At 34.1% G+C, this 24,409-nt stretch overlaps 1 protein-coding gene across 1 annotated transcript in view; it reads left to right on the top strand.

The window, feature by feature from the left end:
• Nucleotides 1-5,112: 5,112 nt before the first annotated feature.
• LOC136025054 (ras-related protein Rab-24-like) overlaps nt 5,113-24,409 on the top strand; it is a 48,106-nt gene continuing 28,809 nt past the window's right edge. Inside the window, exons 1-2 of the mRNA XM_065700737.1 lie at nt 5,113-5,270; nt 23,747-23,962. Coding sequence (XP_065556809.1) covers nt 5,136-5,270; nt 23,747-23,962 — 351 coding nt within the window. The 5' untranslated portion in view covers nt 5,113-5,135. The remainder of the gene's footprint in view (nt 5,271-23,746; nt 23,963-24,409) is intronic.

Here is a 24,409-nt window from a genome sequence, read left to right on the forward strand (position 1 = left end):
ATTTTAAGTGACCAAAAAAAATTGGAGGGCACCTAGGCCCCCTCCCACGCTAATTTATTTTCCCAAAGTCAACGGATCAAAATTCTGAGATAGCCATTTTATTCAACGTAGTCAAAAAACCTTATAACTATGTCTTTGGGGACCACTTACTCCCCCACAGTCCCCGTGAGAGGGGCTACAAGTTACAAACTTTGACCAGTGCTTACATATAGTAATGGTTATTGGGAAGTGTTCAGACGTTTTCAGGGGGATTTTTCGTTTGGGGGGAGGGGTTGAGAAGAGGGGGATATGTTGGGGGATTTGTTTGGGGAACTTTCCATCGAGGAATTTGTCATGGGGAAGAAAATTTCCATGAATGGAGCGCAGGACTTTCTACCATTATTTAAAAAAACACAACGAAAAAATAAATATGAAAGAGTTTTTTCAACTGGAAGTAAGGAGCAGCATTAAAACTTAAAACGAACAGAAATTATTACGCATTTGAGGGGCTTACCTCCTCTTAATACTTCGCTCTTTACACTAAAGTATTTCTAGTAATTTCAACTATTTATTCAACGGCTTTTGTGATTCAGGGGTCATTCTTAATGAATTGGGACGAAATTTAAGCTTTAGTGTAAAGAGCGAGGGACTGACGAGGGGGTGAACCCCCTCATATATGTAATAAAAACATGAGAATACAAAAGTTCGTTACGTAAGCTAATTTATAAGTTACATATATCTTTTACTAACAAAAAATTCGCAAAAAATTAAAAGTTCAAGTTTCCATTTTAAGTTAAAAAATCAGAGGGAAACTAGGCTTCCTCCCCCACTCCTTTTTTTCTCGAAATCATTCGATTAAAACTATGAGAAAGCCATTTAGCCAAAAAAAAAAAAAAATGCAAATTTGGTTTTAATTTTTCCTCTGCGGAGAGCCAAAATCAAAAGATGCATTGATTCAAAAACGTTCAGAAATTAAATAAAAAAAACATGTTTTTTTAACTGAAAGTAAGGAGCGACATTAAAACTTAAAACGAACAGAAATTACTTCGTATATGAAAGGGGCTGCTTCCTTATCAACGTCCTGCTTTTTACGCTAAAGTTTTTTACTGTTTTAGAAAGTAGAGTTGAGAGAAAGAGCCAAACTTTAGCGTAAAGAGTAGAACGTTGATAAGGAAGCAGCCTCTTTCATATACGAAGTAATTTCAGTTCGTTTTAAGTTTTAATGTCGCTCCTTACTTTCAGTTTAAAAAAAAAAATTCATTTAATTTAAGCCGAAAGGAGCGCTATCTACCTTGCTGTATAGCTTCAGAGCAGTTTGTTACTAGCTAAGTAATAACATCAAACGTAAAGTTTACAGATGTAAGGTTTTATTGGACCTTATATGGCTTTTATACTTCCTGGTGATCTCCCTCTCAGGCCTCACTATTTATTTCAATTTGATCCATCTCAACCAGTATTTTTTCCATATGTCCGGTGCTATGTCTTGTCCGCCTCTCTACCCCTTCCGTGTTCATCTCTAAGGGTCTCTCTACCCCTTCCGTCTTCCTCTCTATAACTATTGTCTGTTTCTCTACGGGCTTCTATTTCTCTTTCATCTGCCTCCATTCTTTTTTTTTATTTCCTGTATAAGCTTTTCGAAGCTTTATTTTCGTTAATTACGGCCGGAGAGGGAGTTACCACCCCTAGAAGTAATTTATTTCTGTGAATCCGAAAGTTGATTTTCATGCCCAAATGGCATTATCTTCGTTAAAAAATATTATCAAAATCGTGAAGCACGATATTAGTCGCTATTGAATGACGATATGCAAATACTATTATTATCAGTGACACATAATGTGATACTTGAATAATCTCTTAAATAGCCAAGATTATTCACACTTAATTAGCAAATAACAATTGAAATCGCTACAAACAAATCATAGACGAATGAAACAAACCACCAAAAAGTAAAATTACAGAGGTCTCAGTGGACAAGAATGTAAATCAAACAAACCACTCGAATTTCTTCTGATGGGCTAGCTAGACCTAAAATCACACAGAGAACATAACCCTGTGACAAAAACTAAACATCCGCACCAAATACTGGTCAATCCAAATACAAATTACACTAGTTTGCTAAATATAATGCCACCTAGGGAGATTACGCCAGAAAGGACAAGCTTATTTTACCTTCCTATAGCCAAACGGATAAATTTTCGCTAATTTGCCGCACCGATTATTTTATATCCTTTGACACTGAAGATTATATAGAAGTCCACTAAATCCGCTCGAGCTATGATCCAACTTTTACTTTCTGTTGTCCTTTCTTAAACTCCAAAATCTAATTTCTAATAGAGAGATTCCTACTGGAATCTTAACTCAAACCTAATAGAATTCAGCAATTACTTCGACTTTATTTCCTTTTTTCTTCAAATCTCAAAATTGTCTCATTGTTCTGGCGAAGACTGTCAATTTTTTACATTCTGTTTTGTGTTTATATATATTCTGTTTTACGTGTTTTTCATATATATATATATATATATATATATATATATATATATATATATATATATATATATTTTATTAGAATATATACATTCTGTTTTTCATGAGGCTGCGGCCAAGCCCTCTTTCATCAATGGTGTCTTTTGTGATATAGTGCGTTTTTCCAAGCTAGAGCAAAGCTCGTCAAACTTTCAATTACCAAGATGGTTTATTGATCCAGTATTTCACTTCGTTATTTACTTAGGCTACTATACAGGTTAGATTAGGTCGTATTTTCAAAACATATGTTCGATTCACTATCAGTATTTTGATAGTGCTGCTATTGTCGCTGTCACCAGTGAAAGAAATGGGGCGAACTCTGGCACCAGTAGAAGTTTTCTAGCACCACCAGTGCCAGCACTGATGCAACTAGTTTAAGACAATACAGCCGTGACGGTTAAAAGGTTCTACGAGTTCTACCCCACTGGTATTTGTGGTGTGGGCTTGTCACAGTTATAAACGGGACGGGTACGACAAATATAGTCTCAGTGAGAGTAAATTCCAAAAGATGGGGTCTACGGTCTAAGGCTAAAGCATAAAATCTCGAAGAAAGAATAGAAACGAAGACAATAAACAGCCAGTGAAAAAGTTTGAAATACCATGGAAATATGTCGTTCAAGACCTCTGCTTGACCGTCCTCAGTGCAGGTTAAAACTGATAAAAATATAAAAAAACTAAACCTGAAAACAAAACACAAAACTAAAGTAGCGTGACCCTTTATTAGTAACGGTGAAAAAGTAACTGTTCTCGAGGGTTGTTGTCGTAGTTTTCTTCCTTTTTTCGCGACATTACATTTTGTCATGATTGGCCAGTGTGGTCTCAGAAATTATTTTCAGTCTCAAGTCCGAAATTCTTCTTCCTAGAATTTTACTTTCCCTCGGGAACGGTATCTAAAAAAAATTGAAACCCTTTTCTATACCCCAAAAACTTTTTATTCTTTCTCTCTCACTCTTCCTGGCAAGCCCATCACCTAGCCAAATAAATGATATAAGAAAGACATAGGTAAAAAAACCAAAGGTGAAAATATTTTTACATTGCAAATAAGATCACAAAACGTACTCTCTAAAAATCAACTCTGTTCTCTGTTTGGCAGACAGTGCACAGTGTTAGAGCTGAAATGAAACAAGCCAATGAGAAGAATCAAGGCGTGACACTCTGAGCACCCGCTATTTTTCAATCAATTAGGTGACTCTTCTTTTCTACTCCAGCAGTTTTTGTTTGTTAAAACTAATCGTGTCAACCTTGTAGTTTACACTTTGGGAAAACAGCTTTTTAGAATGGGAATTGGAATTTCAAGTGAATTTAATAAAATTGTGCTACAGAAAGGCAGCATTTTCTGCCAAAAACATCAATTTTGGCAAAAAGGTGGTCATAAAGGTATCGAGAAGAAATACTGAAAAACCCGTTGAATTAAGATATATATATATATATATATATATATATATATATATATATATATATATATATATATATATATATATATATATATATATATATATATATATATATATATATATATATATATATATATATATATATATATATAATTAATTTTGAGCTTTCCATTTTCAGACTTAGCAATGTCAGGTAATATTCGTTCCTAAAGATGAAAGTAGTCCATAAAAATTGAACTGTTAATATATTCACTTATTTTAGACCTTCATTTGAATAAGTTGATTCATTAAAGACTTGATGCTAATGCTATGATATACCAAATCTGCTAATAATGAGATATTCTGGTGCATCTTTGTATAGACAGAGGAGGGGAATGTGTCTGAAGCCTTAATAATGTATTTTAACACCAAGGTTTCTTTTTTAATTTCAGAGAGCACTCAGATAAAAATAAAAAATTTAGGGGGAGGGAGTAGAAACTAATCAAACAGGTTGTAGCAACAAATTGTAATCAAAGAACGACAACTATTAATAGTATCTGAAACTCCCAACTAACGGTATGTAAGTTTCTTACAGCAGAATCATTATAAGAAGCGGTTTTTCTGCATAACATATGAAAGAAACTGATATCACGTTTATTAGTAAGGAAATATTATTATTTACTTATAAAATATTATTTTATTATATAATATTATTAAGTTGTTAGAAATATACCAGTCAGTCGGTAAGATTTATTGGCCCCCATCCCAAACGTTCAGGATGGTAACGCACCTTGGTGAAACAGAACATAGTAAATGACTAGCCTCTTGCCAATATGATGATTCATTTAAAGTATCCTAGGCTGAATGATGGAACTGTTTATTGAGATAGTTCGTTCAGTGACTGCATTTTTGATGCTGGAGCCTACTTTTCTTTTTGTTAAAGGTTATAGAAAGTGTAAAATTTTCACAACTGGTCGACTTCTTGTTAGTCTAGATGATTTTGGCTTACTTCATTCTTTTGATTGTTTAAGGTCTCACTTCTTGAACCCCATGGCATGTTCCTAATTTTTTGTACGGCTCAAGTTAATGAAACTTCGAATTTTCTGCCAAACTGTCCATTCTTTCTGCATAAGCCTGGACAAATTTCTCAGTTCACTTTTGGGCAAATGAAACGCTAAGAGCGAAAAAAGTGGACTTATTAGTTTATTAGAGTTTGTTAAATGTATCGTAACGCTGGCACAAAATTCAAATTAATTTTACATGTGCATTATGGACTCATCAAAATTGAGGACTATTGACTTAAAAGTCGTTTTTCTTGGCAAAGAGGGTACTGGAAAGACTTGTATGGCAGAAAGATACATTTCCAACAGATTTTTGAAACGTCAGTATGAACCTGTGAGTTCTGTTGTTGGAGATCACTGATTTTCAACAGCCTAGCCCTAATGGTTGGCTGTTTAAATTCAGAAAAGTTTTCTAATGATTATTGGAAGCCTAGAGATGTCCATTAGTGATTTTCTAGAATTTTTAGTGGCTGGTCCAAATTTAGTCTAGTATTGCCCCCCCCCCTCCCCTTCAAAAGAATATAGTTTAATAACTGCCAAACAACTCTATAAAATATCTTGGTTGTTAACCAAGCCATGGAGGGGTATAAAAATGGGGTATTTAAAAAGCTTGCACCATGATATCTAAGGTATAAGGTATGTATTATGTCTCTTGCCTCTCTGCATTTAAAAAAAAGACATTAAAATCCTTGAAGATATGCAGAGACATACCACCAAAGTGATATCTGGCGTGCAGGAGCTTTCCTACCCTGTAGGACTATCAAACCCAAATTTCCCTATACTTTTTTACAGGAGAAATAGAGAGGATACAAATTTAGCCTACAAGTTATTGAAGGTTAATACTCTCCCAGCATTATTCCCTACTGCTGGTACCAACTCAACAATTAGAGGTCATCACCTGAAACTTGTCATGCAGTCTACAATATCTTGAGTCCAAACAATCAATTCTTTTCATCACAAATTTTAAAAAGTTAGAACAAACTATCTAGTGAAACAGTTACTGCTGAATCCATTGATGTTTTCAGATGAAGGCTAGATGCTAAGTGGTCTTTCAGAGACTGTAAACTCAGTTGGAATGCTACTGATCATGGAACATCACCTGGTCACTAAATAACTTTGTATACAATTCAAGCCATCATTCATCATTCTGGAGCTCTACAAGAAAGAAAATCTGGTCAATGTTGGTATTACCTGAACAATTGTTTTGGGGCATGAAATTATTGTTAATAGATGTATTTTGACTGTTTGAACATCTTTTCTCTCTTGCAAAACTACTGCAAACTCACTGTTATGGAGTTATTATAGATTTGCACATTAGGGGGGGTGGGGTAAAGCATAGCATATATTAAATACAGCAATGGTTAGCTTACGCATTTAATATATGTTATGCTTTACCCCCCCTGCCTCTAATGTGCAAATCTATAATAACTCCATAATGGTGAGTTTGCAGTAGTTTTGCAAGAGAGAAAAGATGTTCCAAAAGTCAAAATGCATCTGTTAACAATAGTTTCATGACCCAAAACAATTGTTCAGGTAATACCAACATTGACCAAAAATCCTGAGATTGCTTCTAGCTGTAATTTAAGGTATATTGCCAGGGATACTCCTAGGATAAGTATATACTGGTATAAAATTAGGTTAGCTGTGTCCCCTTTTTCCAAAAAGGAGATAGGCCTAGTTTATAAACTAGCCAATGACTAAAACTTGCTTTAAAAAACTTATACCAAAAAATGTTGTTCCACCACCTCCCAGTCATGACGAGTTACTTTGCCCAATTGGCTGCCTTTGAATTGTCCTGATGCCCTATTGTTCTTTTTTAAAGATGAATTAGCCTATGATAAGGAAAAGTGATTAAGTCCAAGTTTTAAAGATATTGTTTTTTTAAAGCTAGAAATTATTGTAATCTGGTAAATTCCTGTCCTGAAGGAAACTTGCTAGAACAATAGGAGAGATACTGTAAGATATCTAAATGATCTCAAACTAGATGAAAATTCCAGTTTAGCTAACTTGGAAAGCAGTTTGGTTAAAAAAATGAAACTTTCAGCAATGAATTCAGGGCCCAAAATACTCTGGGAAGGTATTGCCAAGCTTCTATGTTAACCCCCTTCTGCTTTCTAAGTCTTAAAAATTTGCCTGCTTGACAAGTCTCTAGGCTACATATTCAACTGTTGACAAAACAACATTTTAATTTAATTTTTAGTTATCAGTTTCTTTTTCTCTGGTTTCTGTTTGAAAATGCAATACCTGTTATGTGAGTAGAATTTTCAGCAATACCAATAGGTTTTCTTCTAAATTTAGGAAATTTATCTTTGAAACCTCATAAATTGGGATGGAGCAAGGTTGTGAAGTTGAAAACAGCTTTCTTGTGCTTTATTTAAGCAGAATATCTGTTTTGCAAGGTTTCTCTTCCATAAAACAAAGATTTTAAAGGTCACTGCCCTCTAGAGAGAGAAGGAGTGCAGGTAGGTAGTTCAAAATACCTTACCAGGACCTACTTAAGTTTGTAAACCCACTCCTGAAAGTTTTGTTTTCCTAACCTAACCCCTTTCCAAGATAGCAACAATTAGCTAAACTTGAATTTTACTGTTCATTTTTCTGTTTTTGGATAATTTATCTTCAAACCTCCTTTGATGGTCTCATGTAGTTCTAGGCTATATAAAAAAACTAACATAATTATTGATGATAACACATGAAGATGAAAAAAAACCCCAAAGAAACATAATCTATTAATACTTGCTACACATAATAAAGTAAGAATTCTGTATTTTTGATCAGTTTATATAGCCTGTTGCTGCATTAGACCATTAGAAGGAGCAAAGGCTGGATCTAGGGGAGGGGGGTAACCGCCATGGGGAGGAACTGCAAAACAAGCTAAAGAACAAATTAAGGTTTGGGGATAATTTATACCCAAACCTTCTTTGATGGTCTCATGTAGTCCTAGACTATATGAAAAAAATAGCATAATTATTGATCAAAACTGATTCAAGATAAAAAAAAAAACAATGAAATATGATTTATTAATACTTGCTACATATAATACTGTAAGAATCCCATATTTTTGGTAAGTTTATGTAGCCTGTTGCTGCACTGGACCATTAGAAAGGGCAAGGGCTGGATCTAGGGGAGGGGCTAGAGGAGTAAGCACCCTGGGTGGTACACTTGGGGAGGAGCTGCAAAACAAGCTAAAGAACAAGTTAAAGAGGAAAACTCCCCAGAAGAAGGAGTAATTCAATATTTGAAACTATCTAAGTTACAATACCATATTGATTTTTAAGCATAATTAATCATTTTTAGTAGTGCTTGGCCTTTGTCTCATGTTTTGCTCTAAGGGTTCATTTGTGCATTGAATAAAGGAGTAATGTAATGGGCATGGACAAGACTTCAATGGCTGTCTTTTGCTCAGCTAGATAGATATACTAGGTAACCCCTCCTTTTAATAATTTCAGGGGCACCTGAATAAAGTATTTCTCCTGTAGAAAATCCCCCCTGACAATTCCAACCCTGCAGAAAATTTCCTCTGGACATGTAGAACATGTCTATTTGGAAAATTGAGTTACCAAAGAGAAAGTAAGACAATAAAACAAATTCCAGGTATGAATTCTGGTAAATTACCTATATTTAAAATTTTCCCTTCAAAAATCCCCTGGAAGATTCCCTCCCAATGATAAATTTTCTCCATTGAAAATTGCCCCTGCTGAATATCACCCACCCCCCAAAAAATGTCTATATTTTCCAATAACAAAACTTTATATGTAAACAATAGTAAAATTTCATTTGCCCTTTTCCGAGGGTCTGTGAGGGGTATGACACCCCCAGAGGCATAGTTGTTGGGTTTTTAAACTATGCTGAACAATATTTCTCTCTAAAAAAATTTTTTGATTTCTTTTGAGAAAAAGGAGTTTAGAAGGGGGCAATTTTTCCAACAATATTTTTGGTCACTTAAAAAAGTCACTAGAACTTTTAATTTCCATTTGAACAAGCCCTCTCCTGATCTTCTATGACCAGTGGTTTGATACCATCACCCCTGGTAAAGAAAAAAAAAACATGCATCCATAATCTTTCGTTTGGAATAAATAGCCTAATTTTACATTTTTGCAGATGGGGTCTGGAACTTCAACAATCAGGCTTTCTAATATGCTGAATCTGATGAGGTGGTTTTTGTTAGAGTCCCTTGTATTTTTTGAAGTGCTTCCTCCTTGTTCACAAATCAGGCAACTTTTCCTAGTATTGTTGTTTTTAATAACTAATATTAAATTACCTTAAATCACAGCTTGGAGCAATATAAGGATTTTCCATCCTTGTGATGCTCCAATGACGAAAAAAATTCGTTTGGTGTGGGTTGTGGTTGTTGATCTAGACTCTTGTGGAGGACTCTGCAGCTTCTCAGTTCTAAAGGAACTCCTGGCAGAGCCATTCCTTATCAAGGTGGAACTTGAACGTGTGGGCTGAAGTTGCAGAAACTGTTCCCTGAGACAGTTGGTTCCACAGATTGATGACTCTTTGGCTGAAGAAATGACTTCTATGTCTACTCGTGAAATGCCTTATTGGGCATAATGTCCTCTTGAATAATGTCTTCATTGAATGTCCTCTAGTACCAGAATGCAAGGGCTGTCAAGAATTATACATTTAGGATCATAAACATTCAATTCTTTTGATATATCTATTGTTTTCATAATTCTATTTTTGTAAAATTATGGTCACTATTGGGTCCCAGCTGCTCCTCACTTACAGTTTGTTACTACAAACTATTTTGTCTTTATACTAGGTGAATATACATTTCATGAATGCTAAGTTTTAGATTCAACTAATCTAACCAACTACTATTTTACTAGACTTAGGCTGTATTTGAGAGAGGGATTTTCTTTTTAATCAGTAATATCATTCATCTTTCATACCATTATGAAAGATGGTAACCATCTTTCATTCTTGTGAAACACATTCCACATTCACTCTAAACAAACTTGCAGTGTTAACAGTATTGATGGTGCCGAAGGGGGCAGCAAAGTCTACATTTAATCCCCCCCCCACCTTAAAAAATCTTGATCTGGATCTGAGGGAGGCTAGAGATGAATTGTCGAAAATGTAAACATAACCATAAAAATGAACATAAAATTAGCAATCTAAAAGTATCTCTCTTTTTTGTTCTTGCATGTCTCCTTCTAGAGAGCTGCTATGCTAGACCTTTACCCAATACAGAAATTGGTGGTTAGTTAGGGAAGAAAAGGGAATATAACTTACTCTTTAATGAAGTACTTCAAATTAAATTACTCTTCAATTCAGTATTGTTTCCAAATATAGAAACCTGTTGCCTATTGTTAGATACCCAGGAGCTGGACAGTCAATCACCATCTCAGCAGTTGAATCATCATAACAATTATATTAGCTTATAGCACTGGCAAAGGGGGAGGGAAAATTATAGGACAGAAAACAGTAAAGAAGAAAGTAAATACAAGCCGTCATTAGATTGCCAATTCAGTGCTTTTACCAAATACAAAAGCCTAATAGCTACCATTACATTTACTCACCCCCCTTGTAGTAAGACAAGACTATATTATAGTCCTAAGATACACCTTATACAAACGTTTGCAACACTTTCTTTGAATTGGCTTAATATGGCAATTAGAACCAACTGTTGATGAGGAATAAGCACAAAAGATAATAGAGATTCCACAAAATGAACCAAATAATGTGCATAGCCCAGTGATATATCTGGTTACTTTGGGAGGAGGGGGCAAGAGGGGACTGGGATTTAATTTTAACAGAAGTAACCATTATGCAGGGACAGAACATTGAATAGACAATCTAATGGCGTATTTTTTTCCTTGTTTTTCTCAGCCCTGTAATGTACTGTCGCTATACCACATGGAAATTTTGGTTTTTCACATTACATTTGTTGAAATCTTTTTAATAAGTATGATAATAGTTTGAATATTTTAGCCTTATACAATGATAGCTATTTTAAGTAGCCTATATTGATAGTTAGTAGTAGAGCCTAATCCCAACTGTATATTATTTAGCTTGAGCCTTATCTCAGAAAATACTACCCATCCCTAGACACAGGATCTTAGGAGTTGGAACAAAGCATCTCAATCACAGACACACTTGGTCATGGATATATTCAATTGCTGACAAGTCTTGTGAAGAAGAATAATTGCATTGAAACAGGCTAGGCTATAAGGGTAACTTTTTCTTTAGTTTAAATGTTAAAAAAAGAAGTTTTCTGTGATTTTATTTTATCCAATCTCAAATAGCCTGGTCACAACCATTTAAAACTACAATATTAAGCTGAAGATTAGGAGTTTGCTGTCTGTGTTCAGGAAAGATTATGACCTTAAAGCTATCAAATGCAATAAAAGTATTAAAATACATTTTATTCACAATATTTGTTGGATATCTGATACTGTCTAAGTGCTAACAAGTTTTACCCTATAGAGCACAGGGCTATATCCAACCCTGTAAGGAAGAACAGCTGGGACACACTTACGATGAAATTGAAATCTATATTTAGGAAGTTGAATAGAAAATCAAATGCTATGTTAAATTGTATATCTGACTTGTGCCCTACAATATAAGTTGCAGTTTTCCATATTTTTTTGACCCAAAAATCTTCCCCATTTTGTCCTATGGGAGGGGGGAGATGTTAAAGTCTAAATTCTCTACACATGCCAATGTGCAAACTTCTCAACTCCTTGTTATGTTGTGTCTAGGCTAAAGAAAACATAACAATAGGCTAGGGGAAATCTTGTCCATACTAAAAGTTATAAATGAAACTTTCAGAAATAGATCGCGTGCACAAATTAGAGCCCTAATAAGTGTTTTCTAGCTTATATCTTTACACCTATCCTACATGCTAGGTTTCATTGAGTACAGTTAGGCTTCATTGAGTACATTGAGTTTACAACAGTATGTCATTGCTTTTTTGGACATTAGTTCTGTACAAATACCTTAGTACAATTACCTCTAATATCCACCAGAATGGAATGGTTTTGACTGCCAAGACTTATGGCAGGCAACAAGTTCCTAGGCAATTTTTTATTGAATATTTAAAACAAAGTAGGTGAGCTCTGTGACTGAAACTTCAGAGATCCTCTGGATTTAATATTTGAACCAGTCCTAGAATGTCTCATTCTTCTGGCTCTGTCTTGGTAAAATTTATTTAGGAAATGATTAAAACAAGCCCAGATTGCCCTAATTCCCTCATTAGCATCAAACTTAAAACAAACACAGTAAAAAGCAAGTATAACAAGATGGATAAATAATCAAAAAAAAAAAAAAAAAAAAAAAATCAAGGCATAAGTAACATGCGTTAAAGATCAAAATATTAAAAGAAGTGAAGTTTATAAAGAAATTAAACCAGTATGATAAATAAAAATACAAATAAGGATCACTCATAGAAATTCTATAAATTGGAAGGAAGAGGGAAAATTTAAGAATGACTGACGTTTATTTTTGTTAATGCATAGAACATATGTTTTTTCACATATTGCATTAAGGCAGTGAATAGGGGACAAGATGGGCTCAAGTCAAGAAATAGCAATGATGTGCAGAATATGGATAGGCAGTGTCTTTTAAGAAAAATGTTTTCTGTGTAAGGGCTTAGTGTTGCATTTTTTAAATAGTAGAGGCACAGCATAACTTTCCTCCGCTGAAGCACTTTTTATCCTAGCTTTTTTTTAGTAGTAAAGAGTATAGAAGATTACCCTCTTGAAAATTTAATTGGAAGGCTCTGTTTTTGGTTTATTCAAATTTCTCTGACTCCCAAACAATGCCACTGTGAGAAACAAGACAAACATATTCAATTAAAAGGCAAACAAAGGATAAAATGGATTTTTAAAAATGAGAAGAAAAACTCCACTTTGATTAAAGAGGCAAATAGGTACTTTGATTAAAGGGGTAATTTACCAAAATTAATCATTGATTAAATAGGCAAATAGATACAATTGTGTTGTAAATGGTGGAAGAGGCAAATATATACAATGTGTGTTGTTAACAAGGAAAACGCATTTTAAAGTAGAAATTGTAATGCGAAGTAATTTCAAGGAGGATATAGAAATTTAAGGAAGGGTAGGATTAAGGCAGTGAATAGGGGACAAGATGGGCTCAAGTCAAGAAATAGCAATGATGTGCAGAATATGGATAGGCAGTGTCTTTTAAGAAAAATGTTTTCTGTGTGAGGGCTTAGTGTTGCATTTTTTAAATAATAGAGGCACAGCATAACTTTCCTCCACTGAAGCACTTTTTATCCTAGCTTTTTTTTAGTAATAAAGAGTATAGAAGATTACCCTCTTGAAAATTTAATTGGAAGGCTCTGTTTTTGGTTTATTCAAATTTCTCTGACTCCCAAACAATGCCACTGTGAGAAACAAGACAAACATATTCAATTAAAAGGCAAACAAAGGATAAATGGATTTTTAAAAATGAGAAGAAGAACTCCACTGTGATTAAAGAGGCAAATAGGCACTTTGATTAAAGAGGTAATTTACCAAAATTAATCATTGATTAAATAGGCAAATAGATACAATTGTGTTGTAAATGGTGGAAGAGGCAAATATGTACAATGTGTGTTGTTAACAAGGATAACGCATTTTAAAGTAGAAATTGTGATGCGAAGTAATTTCAAGGAGGATATAGAAATTTAAGGAAGGGTAGGATCAAGAAAAAGGGCGAGGATTTAAGAAAACACATTGGAAATATTGTAGATTCAAAAAGTTTGACTTTTTTGTCTAAGTTGAAACCATCACATGCAATGTTGTTCAGTATTCTCGTAGGGGTGCTTGTTCAGTCTTATACCAGAATTCAGTGACTGTTTGGTCATGGAAAAATTTGTAGCGATTGGGAAATTCCTCAGCAAGGCTGTTAACCCTAACAGAAAAATGAAGGTAACTTAGGAAAGAATCTTCAGATATTCCATTGTGGATAGGAAGGAGCTTGGAATAAGCATTCTGATATTTGACTATTTATTATCTGGTTTATAAGAAACAAGCAGACAGTTACAAGGCAAAAATCTGAATTATATTCAGTGAAATGTTTCTCAATCAATACATTGTGAATAACAAGGTCAAATGCTTTCTGGAGATTGATGGTGTTTTATGTTCCTGTATCCGCATATCCTACAAAATGAATGTTGTTTATACATTGCCCACGATTTTCTTTGTATTACAGAATGTTGTGCCTGGGTTTCAATTATACTGTTTAATCATTGAGAGGATGATAATTTTTACATGCTGTCAGAATGATGGGTCAATTACCTATTACTTGAAGCTTAATTGGAAAGCAGAAATACTTCTAGAAGCTTCGAATAGATTCAAAAGTTATACAAATTTAATGTTAAAAAGCCAATTGACTGGAAGAACAGAGAAGCATTCAGTGCACATTTCTACTTGTGTTGGTTGGTCCCAATCTCCCAATGTTTTTAGCTATTGGTCTCTCACTGAGACTGAAAAGAGCCACTTTGCAGTATACATAATGAAGTTGGACAAATATTTTAGTCCATCCCCAAATCCCATCTTCTGATATTGCGTTTTCTGCAAACATAATTAGGACAAAGTTGAAACTGTGGAACATACTTGACCAAGTTGGAACTTTAGATATGTGATTGAAAATAGTGTAGGAATATGTAATGAAATGGTGCAAGACAGATTAGCCTATAAAATAAACTCACAAAAGAAACATCAAAAACTACTGTAGGTTGGATCAACACTAACTCTTGTCCAAGCAATTACCACTGCTCAAGTACATACAGAAACCAAGGCATATCTTAAATCAATGTCAGCTTGATCAAAATCAAGCCACAAAGTACCTTTCAAGCAAGAAGTTGACATAGTATAGCAAAGTAAAGAACCCAAAACATAGTACAACTTAGCAAACCGCCCAAAAAATCTCCAAAACCCAATATAGCAAGATGGTAAGATGGTGGGGAATGTTCTTCCATGGTTAAGTGTCCAGCATAAGGAAAAATCTGCAGCAACTACAACAAATTAAATCAATTTGCCAAGGTTTGCAGAAGTAAAAAGAAAACTATAAATGCAAAAAAACCAGTGCTAATCCATTCTTAAAATTAACCAGCAACTTGATGTCATATTTAAGACAGATTTTGAGCTTAAGCTAATATCCTAGCAAAGTTCTTGTTCGATAAAATCAAGCCCAGTCCACCACTCTATTCTACCTGTCAAAGTCTTACTAGCTTATGTCGCCAAAAAATCCCAGTACTTAGTGCATGCCAGCTCATTTACTCTCACAGCAATGGGAGCACTTAATCATTAAAATTTCTATAGTAGATGTGGCCCCAACCCCAATATTGGGACTCCTTGCAAGCTGTAAAAATGTAAAATGTATATTCACTACCAATGAATCATCAGACAAGTTGTTTACTAAATTTCAAGACCTCTGTGGTGGCATCAGAAAAGTAATAGGTGAATAGATAAAGATTGTTCTCAAAGAAGGGGTAAAACCAATAGTTGAACTTTGAAAATGCATCTCCAGGGCAGTCCCACCTTTATTCAAGGAAAAGTTTGAGTATGTAGAAACTTTCCTGTCTGATGACTATTGATTAGATCATCAGACTTCTTTAGTTTTCAGTTATACATATTATCAGCAAGCATTTGATTCTGCCGAGAGAATAGCTTTAATGAAGGTCCTTTCCTTATATGATATATCAGATAAGTACATTAAAGTGACTTTTTTTTTTTAGAAGAAGGGTTTATTACCAACAAAACCTGAAGCAAAGCTCGGGTAATGCTATTAGTTAAGCAGGGTTGCGTTCAATCCTCATTTATATAGATATTTTGATGACCTTTGTCCTAAGGAACAGAGCAAAGGTTTTGGAAAGCTTGGAATCAAATGGAAAAATAAAACCCTCCTTGACTTTGATTATGCTGATGATTTGATTATCCTACATAAAAATGTTAGCAAAATGAATGATTCTTTTGTTGTTGAAATTTTGTGAGTTCAGGGTGCAAGAGTAAGCTTGAAAATTAATGTTAAGAAGACTAAGTTGCTTAATGCCTTTGCTTGCAAACAAATTGTTGATCAGCAATCGCGAAAACAGATTTGTTTATTGAGAATTGTTGATCAATAATAATTTTTATTAGAACATAAATTGTTATTATTGTTGGAAATAAGTTGCAGTATTTTCAAATTCAACTGAAAATTATTTTACTATTATCAATTAAGCTCATGTTTACTCTTTCAATTTTTACTGTTTATAAACCTTTTCAGTGTCAAATCAAATTATGAATTTTTCCATAAAACACTACAAGATTTCTTCACTTCCCTTTTGAGGGAAAAAGGATAGGTAATTCAAAAGAAAGTTCCTTCTCATCTCTCATTTTAGGCAAGAGATCAAGTTAACAATATATGAAAAACCTTTATGGTAATCTAATTGTTTTTTCTTGTCTAAACTGTAGAAATAAAATCCCCCATGACATCCATTCTTGAAATTTCCCACTTAAATTTGACCAAAAATGGGCAAACAACGATTTCAATTATGGGTCGTTTTCATCCACATTCTTGATCAACAAAACCTTTGTTGGTTACTAGATCACGACTGTTTATCAATGATGTCCAGCCAGAGTTAATTGTTTATCAACAACATCGCCTGGAAAGGCCTTTGGAGTAGGAATCAATGAAGGTAAAGAGGAGATGTTGGGTAATCAGAAGATTGATCAGTTGGATAGTTACCCTGACCTTCGTATTACTATTTGTAAAACTTGTGAATGAAGTGTAAGTTTTAAAAGTAGAATAGCCAAGGTCCATGGTGGTTGTCACAGTTCAAAAAGAGTTGAGAAGAAAAGGAAGATTAACCTGCAAATCAAGATTAAAATTTTGGAAACTAAAGTGATGACAGTGGTCAAGTATGTTTGTGAAGTGTGGGTGCTCCAAAAGACACTGTAGAATTTATAAGATATTTTCCAGAGGAATTGTCTACTGATTCTTTTGGATACCCAGCTGACTGACGGAAGCTACATTGATGACAGTGGTCAAGTATGGTTGTGAAGCCTGGGTGCTCCAAAAGACACAGGAGAATTTATTAGATTTTTTTCCAGAGGAATTGTCTACTGATTTTTTTGGGTACCCATCTGACTGACTGTATTTCAAACAGTAAGCTGTACGATCAAAATGGTTCTATCCTGTATCTAGGACTCTAATGAATGAAAGGTTAAGATGTCTAGGATTGACAAAGATTGTCCTTTTTGGCCAAACATAAAGCAGGTTGTCCCCTGATTGTAACAGAGGAGGTCTTAAGGAAAGATTCAAAGAAAATTGGAACTTCTTGGGAGGGTATAAAGAGGGAGACTTTAAATAGATTGGAAGGGAGGAGGAGCGTGTGTAGCTCTGTTGGTCTCAGGTGGCTTAGTGCGCTTTATATAAAGTTATTTGCCACAATCCTTCTTGACTATCCTTTTTAACTTAATTTCTTTTTTTCATTAATCAAACATTTCCTCTCTTCAATCTTGTCTGAAATTGCCTTGTATATTAATTTCTTTTTTCTACCCGTTTAGGGTTCTGCTAAATATAAGGCTGTTCTTTAAACTAATATTTGTTTTTATATAACAGTTCTAGGATAAAAGGGTTCATTTAAGGTGTAGATCCTTATAAAAAATAAAATGTTCCTAAATAAGACGGAGGCTGCAACCCGTTAAGCCCCACTCTTTATAATTGTGAAATGTTTTTATTGCAACGTTGTGGGATTTTAAAACTAACATTTCCTGTTAAATACCTCGTTTCCAAAATGAGAGGTGTTTTTACATGGCCTTAGCACCAAAGGCACACAATGAGTCTAAATGGCCATTCTTAAAATATCAAATTAAAGTAAATAACATTTGTCGTGGCGTTGCTACATTTTTATTCAGGAAAGGAACTGCAGCTGGAAACTTCGTTTTTAGTGATTTCTCTGTCAGTAACCTAATACCAGTTGTTCAAAAAATCAACCCTGAAAAAAAAGAAGGAAAGAGCAAATAAACACGCACTCATATTCTTCCTTCTCAGGAAAAATACAAATTTGGTATTTTGGTTGATAGCATCTTCAAACCTCCTTGTGAGGTTCTCAGACATGCTGGATTTTACTTTAAATTTTTCATTAGGATTGCTCCCAATTTTTGGGAATGTTCCTCTTTCTACAAAATTATCAAACCATCATTATGAAGATAACCATTGATGACTAAATTTAAAATGAACCAATTTTGTATCATTAAGGTCACCATAGAAAGTATATCATTTAAATGAACACGTTGTGAGCAAATTTCGTTAAGTATAGTTTAAGTTCTACTGACAAAAGAATTTCTTTTCCCACTGTTCATCATCACCAACTGTTTGATCATGAAATCTCAGAATATAAAGAGGCATCCTGTTTTATCTCTACTGTTTATGTTCAAGCTTAATTGTTATACATATATTGGGGGAAGGGTGTCTGAAATTTCAACACTCAATTTATAGGTCACCACTTTTACTCTTTTCTTTGGGAGGTGGAAGGAGGATATTTGGACAATTTTCTCTTAGGAAATAGCTTCTTCTCAAGTCTTCCCTTCCTTTGCAAGTACACATGTGAATATATTATTTTATTACACAATCTAAATATTTCCGCAGTAAGAAGGGAGCTATAATACGGATGCATTCAACTTGTTGGCTTAGTTAAAGATACTCCTCAGGTCAAACTGAGAAAATTCTAGCCTCTCCCCCTGTCAGTGGATCACTGGAAGTTTAAGGATTTAGGCCTGATTTCAGAGCTCAGAGTTTTATTCACCAATAAATACAAAATGGAAATACAATACTCTTCTTCCCCCGCGAATGGCTCCACGGCCAGGGATACGAGCACTTCTGAGGATTTAGCCTGAAGAATTGTGGCTACAATCATTAAGATAGTTGTACAAATAGCAGACAAATTCTGAAAGCATAGTATATATATATATATATATATATATATATATATATATATATATATATATATATATATATATATATATATATATATATATATATATATATATATATTTCATTTTTCAGAAACATACTATGAAAAGAATTTCAGACAAATTCTAAAATTCTATATATATATATATATATATGTATATACATATATATGTATATATATATATATATATATATATATATATATATATATATATATATATATATATATATATATATATATATATATATATATATATATATATATATATATTTAATTTTATAAAGTTTATTAGACTTAAAGTCATCCATGAGCAGTTACAAGCCTAAGATAATTTTCGTAATGTAGAAAATGGAAGAAAACACCTCGTAAATATGGTTCTATCTCGATGAATTTGCACTAACATTTTCAGCATGTTCAATGACACTTATGTGGTAATTAATATAATACCTGTATGGGAAAACAATAAGTTTTACAATTTTTTCGATAAACTTAGTAACTCATGTATGTTTATTTGTCTGCTTGCCCCTTTGAGGAATCAAAATGAAATAGTGGTTGTGAAAATCAAGAGAAGCTCATTCGAACGAAATTTGAAAGATCCTTTTGAGGGAGACCATGACCAGTCATCATGGGTGGCGGGCTTACCCGAAAAATATTCAGAACTAAGAATAATCGGTAACTTCTGCTTGAAGTGATTTTGTAGCATAAAAGTTGATCTGTTTGTATTTTGTTGATAAATTAACTATTGTACACAATTTTTGTAATTTGTCGTCACTATTTGCGATAATGTCAGATCAAATGCTTCCCTAACTCTAACATATTCCTTTAAATATTCTTCTCCAGCTTTATTGTTGTCATTAATCCTTATTATCATTGGTAGTGGTTCTCTCTCCTGAACCTTTGAGTCAGTATCGCTTGTAGTAGATCCTCTTTGACTAAATGTAATTGACAACATCTTTGAAGACGTTTATGAACGCAATATATTTCTTTGAGCTTCGGTTTTATTTGTCTGTTATAGTCATCAGTAGTTCTGTTAAGTTTGCTTTTGTTTACTATTGTCTCTTCTATCTGTTTTAGTTGCGCTATCGCTAGGTCATTGTTGCCATCAGGCTGGTGTTTAGAATCCAAAGTGCTGTCAATAAGAGCCACCTTGTTTCTCCTTTCTTGACTAGCTTATGATCTTATCGTTTGTTTTGAGTCTTTGTTATCGTTGATCATGTTGTTTCCTATTGGCATTTGACAATTTGGCTCATTTATAGTCGTAAAATAATTTGCGTCTCGGCTTGCTGTATTTTTTTTAAAGCAAAATTTTCTCTCTAGTGTCTTCTTTGAATTTTCTATGCTTAAATGGATGGGTGCTTTTTAATTCAACTAGTTTTTTCTAGGTTAGGAATGTAACCATTTGTCTTCTTCTGTAAGCCCTGGCAGCCTTCTTGTTGCTCTCTAGTTTGTCTTGTCTTCAAGCTTGCACTGTACATTCTTTGTGTAAGTGCAGATATGATCTTACAGATTCTCTATAGTCCTTCTATTCTTCAGATCTTTGTGACTCCATGACTGTTGTTGGTATATCTGGTTTGGAAGGTAGGCAAGGGGTATTATATAAGTTGAATGATTTTGTAGTCGATCCTGGGAACCAATCTTACACGGATCACCATACTTGTTAATGAGCGTGTATCGTTTTACTAAATCGATGAGAATTGGCGGTGTGCCATATTTTGTTGCCTCAGAGCATTTAGCAGACAGTGAAGTACCGTAAGTGATGTCATCAATATAGTGTTTCGTCTTTTCGACACTATGTCTTCTTTTCAAATTGACCGTGGCCTCGTAATTCCATAGTCTATTCTCCTCCTCTTATAGTCAGTTCTTACTGTTGTGGCCGTTTGTTTCTCCTTTTTTTTTAGTTTTATTATGGATGTGCAAAGTAGTGCCAGAAGCCGTGCCGGAATTAAATTCGGCGGTGGTGGACGCAGTTATGCTGAGTGGCGGCACCCCGCCGAAAACTGATCGGCGGTTTGTAGCCAATGTATCGGCTTTTGTTCTATTTTTAGAATTTTTTTGCTTGCTTTTTAAAAGTTCCAAAAGCTGATTTGGTATGAGTTATTTTCGGAATTCCTTTTGAGCAAGAGTTCTTAGGGTCCAGGGATTTAGGCCTGATTTCAGAGCTCAGAGTTTTATTCACCAATAAATACAAAATGGAAATACAATACTCTTCTTCCCCCGCGAATGGCTCCACGGCCAGGGATACGAGCACTTCTGAGGCTTTAGCCTAAAGAATTGCGGCTACAATCATTAAGATAGTTGTACAAATAGCAGACAAATTCTGAAAGCATAGTATATATGTATATATATATATATATATATATATATATATATATATATATATATATATATATATATATATATATATATATATATATATATATATATATATATATATATATATATATATATATATATATATATATATATATATATATATATATATATATATATATATATATATATTCCATTTTTCAGAAACATACTATGAAAAGAATTTCAGACAAATTCAATATATATATATGTATATACATATATATATATATATATATATATATATATATATATATATATATATATATATATATATATATATATATATATATATATATATACATATATATATATATATATCTATATATATATACTAGCTGTTGGGGTGGCGCTTCGCGCCACCCCAACACCTAGTTGGTGGGGCGCTTCGCGCCCCCCCAAGCCCCCCCGCGCGCGTAAGTCGTTACGCGCCATTGTAGCTGTGTCCCTGTGTCCCACCTGTGAATAGAGATAGATATAAATATATATTTTTAACTACGTAAAACATGCGAATGTACAACATTCTGTGCATATAAATAGCATTTATATTCCCTGTGTCCCGGTCGTCATTTGTGTCCTGGTGTCCCAGTTTGTATTTTCTCTTTGAGTGTCCCGGTCGTCATTTATATTCCCTCTGTCCCAGTGTCCCGGTCGTCATTTGTGTCCCGGTGTCCCGGTCTGTAATTTCTATTTAAACAATCCCTGTGTCTCGGTCGTCAATTATATATCCCGCCTGTGCCCCCGGCGTCCCCGTTGTAGTTGTGTCCCTGCCCCCCGGTCGTCATTTATATTCCCGGTCGTGATTTGTGTCCGGGTGTCCCAGTCTGTAATTTTTCTTTGAGGTTCCTGGTCGTCATTTATATTCCCTCTGTGTCGGTCGTCATTTGTGTCCCGGTCTGTAATTTATCTTTGAGTGTTTTTTCTTTTTAGTTTTTTTTAGTTTTTTACATTTTTTCAGTTTTTTTTTCTTCTTTATTTTTCAGCGTCACTATGAAGTACATATCGCCGAACCTTTGTTTTTTAACTTAAATCTGGTAGTCATTGATGACCTTATCCAAGTCAAAATCCCAAACCCAATCATCATCGCTATCATTTTCAGTTTTGACTCTCGCTTTCCAGGTGGATTTTCATCTGACTGCGTGGTTTTGCGTTCTTTAGCCGCAAGCCTGTTTTCTTGCTGTTCTTGTAATTCCTCGGCACGCTTTCTTTTCTTACTTTCTCTATCAGCTGCAAGCCTGTTTTCTTGCTGTTCTTGTGATTCCTCGGCACGATTTCTTTTCTTACTTTCTCTATCAGCTTTCCGTGAACGCATGTCTTAAATACCATTAATGACGTCACCGTCAAAGCAAAAATGACGACAACTAATTTCATGACGTCAGTCGACACAGAAACATGACGTCACCTGATCCACAGACAGACAACTTATATATATATATATATATATATATATATATATATATATATATATATGTATATACATATATATATATATATATATTGAATTTGTTCAGGGGGTTGATGCTTCTCAACATCTCACTCTCTACGCTACAGTGACTTGTTTCTCACTGTCTCACGATTGAATCCTCCCACTTAGAAGTAATATAATAAAAATTGCATCCTAGTCCGTTAGTCGATTTTAGCTGTGAGTATGGGCCACTGGGCTGAATGCTATTGACCTTAGAAGTTTTATGAAGATTTTACATGTATTTTTTCAACCAAAAGAAGAAAACATTTATAAAGAAGTTATTCGAGGAACATCAGGGCTAGTCGAAACGCGTTTTAATTTAAAAACATGTGCCTTCGGTTTTTAGCGCAGCTCTGGGGACTAGCGTGGACGTCTTTGCGGCTCATAAATTATGTCTTCATTTTTTGTTGTTGTAATTTAGTTTTTTCTGCTCAAATCTAGGGCGTGCTCGTTCAGTCCAATGTCACTGTGATTGCAATATTTCTTGTTCATCATATTATAATATTATGTGATTTCATTTGTGTTTAGTTGTGATGTTGTTGTTTCCCATCTTCTAGTTCTTGCCATTCGCCATCTTGTATAATTTCGCTTGACGTCATAGATACCCAAAACGGTACGACCATACCTGAAAAAAAATTATTTAAGCTGCTTATTAAATGCATACAAATGTGACGTCATTAGTATGAATTTCTCAAAGAAAAGGCTCTAAAGGAATTTTTTCTAAGTCATGACCTATCTAGGTCGTTTTTTCAGGCCAGAAAATGATAATTTCTTCATTTTCAAAAAAAAAAAATACTGTGCCATTTTTGAGAGAAAATACAGCCAATAGATACATATATTATACAATTATTATTTGTCTAAAGAGAGTAGATGAATTGTATATAAATATACTCTCTGGCGTAATGTACGCATGCTACAAGAAAACAGGATACACATACCAAGAATTAAGAAGTAAAAGAGATATTTGGGCTCTATGTTAACTGTTAAAGAATTGTTAAAATCTGGAACCTCAGTGTTCAAAATACGGATAATAAAAAAAGAGACTTATGAATACTGAAACACATATCTTAAGTTTTACCTTTTTAAGACGATAGGTGGAACGTTTTCTGCAAAGCAAGTGTGCTACAAGGATCATCCAATAAAGATATGTCTATGGGATACGTCAGGAAGCATCAGATATGAATCGATGAATAGAATTTTCTACCGCTCTGCCAAAGCCGCGATTGTTTGCTATGATTTGACAGATGGAGAATCTTGGGATAAAGCTAAGGAGTGGATTCTAGAGCTGAGGGCACATGAAAGGGTAAGACTTTTTTTCTTCAATATCTTGATGGAAAGGGTGAAACATAGGAAACATCCGTGGAAAAAAGTTGGACACACTCATATATATATATATATATATATATATATATATATATATATATATATATATATATATATATATATATATATATATATATATATATATATATATATATACATATATATATGCTAGCTGTTGGGGTGGCGCTTAGCGCCACCCCAACACCTAGTTGGTGGGGGCGCTTCGCGCCCCCCAAGCCCCCCCGCATGCGTAAGTCGTTACGCGCCATATTAGTTACGTGCCATTGTAGTTGTGTCCCTGTGTCCCACCTGTGAATATAGATATATATATATATATATATATATATATATATATATATATATATATATATATATATATATATATATATATATATATATATATATATATATATATATATATATATAT

Source organism: Artemia franciscana, chromosome 3, assembly GCF_032884065.1.
Source record: "Artemia franciscana chromosome 3, ASM3288406v1, whole genome shotgun sequence".
NCBI classification, from domain to species: Eukaryota; Metazoa; Arthropoda; class Branchiopoda; order Anostraca; family Artemiidae; genus Artemia; species Artemia franciscana.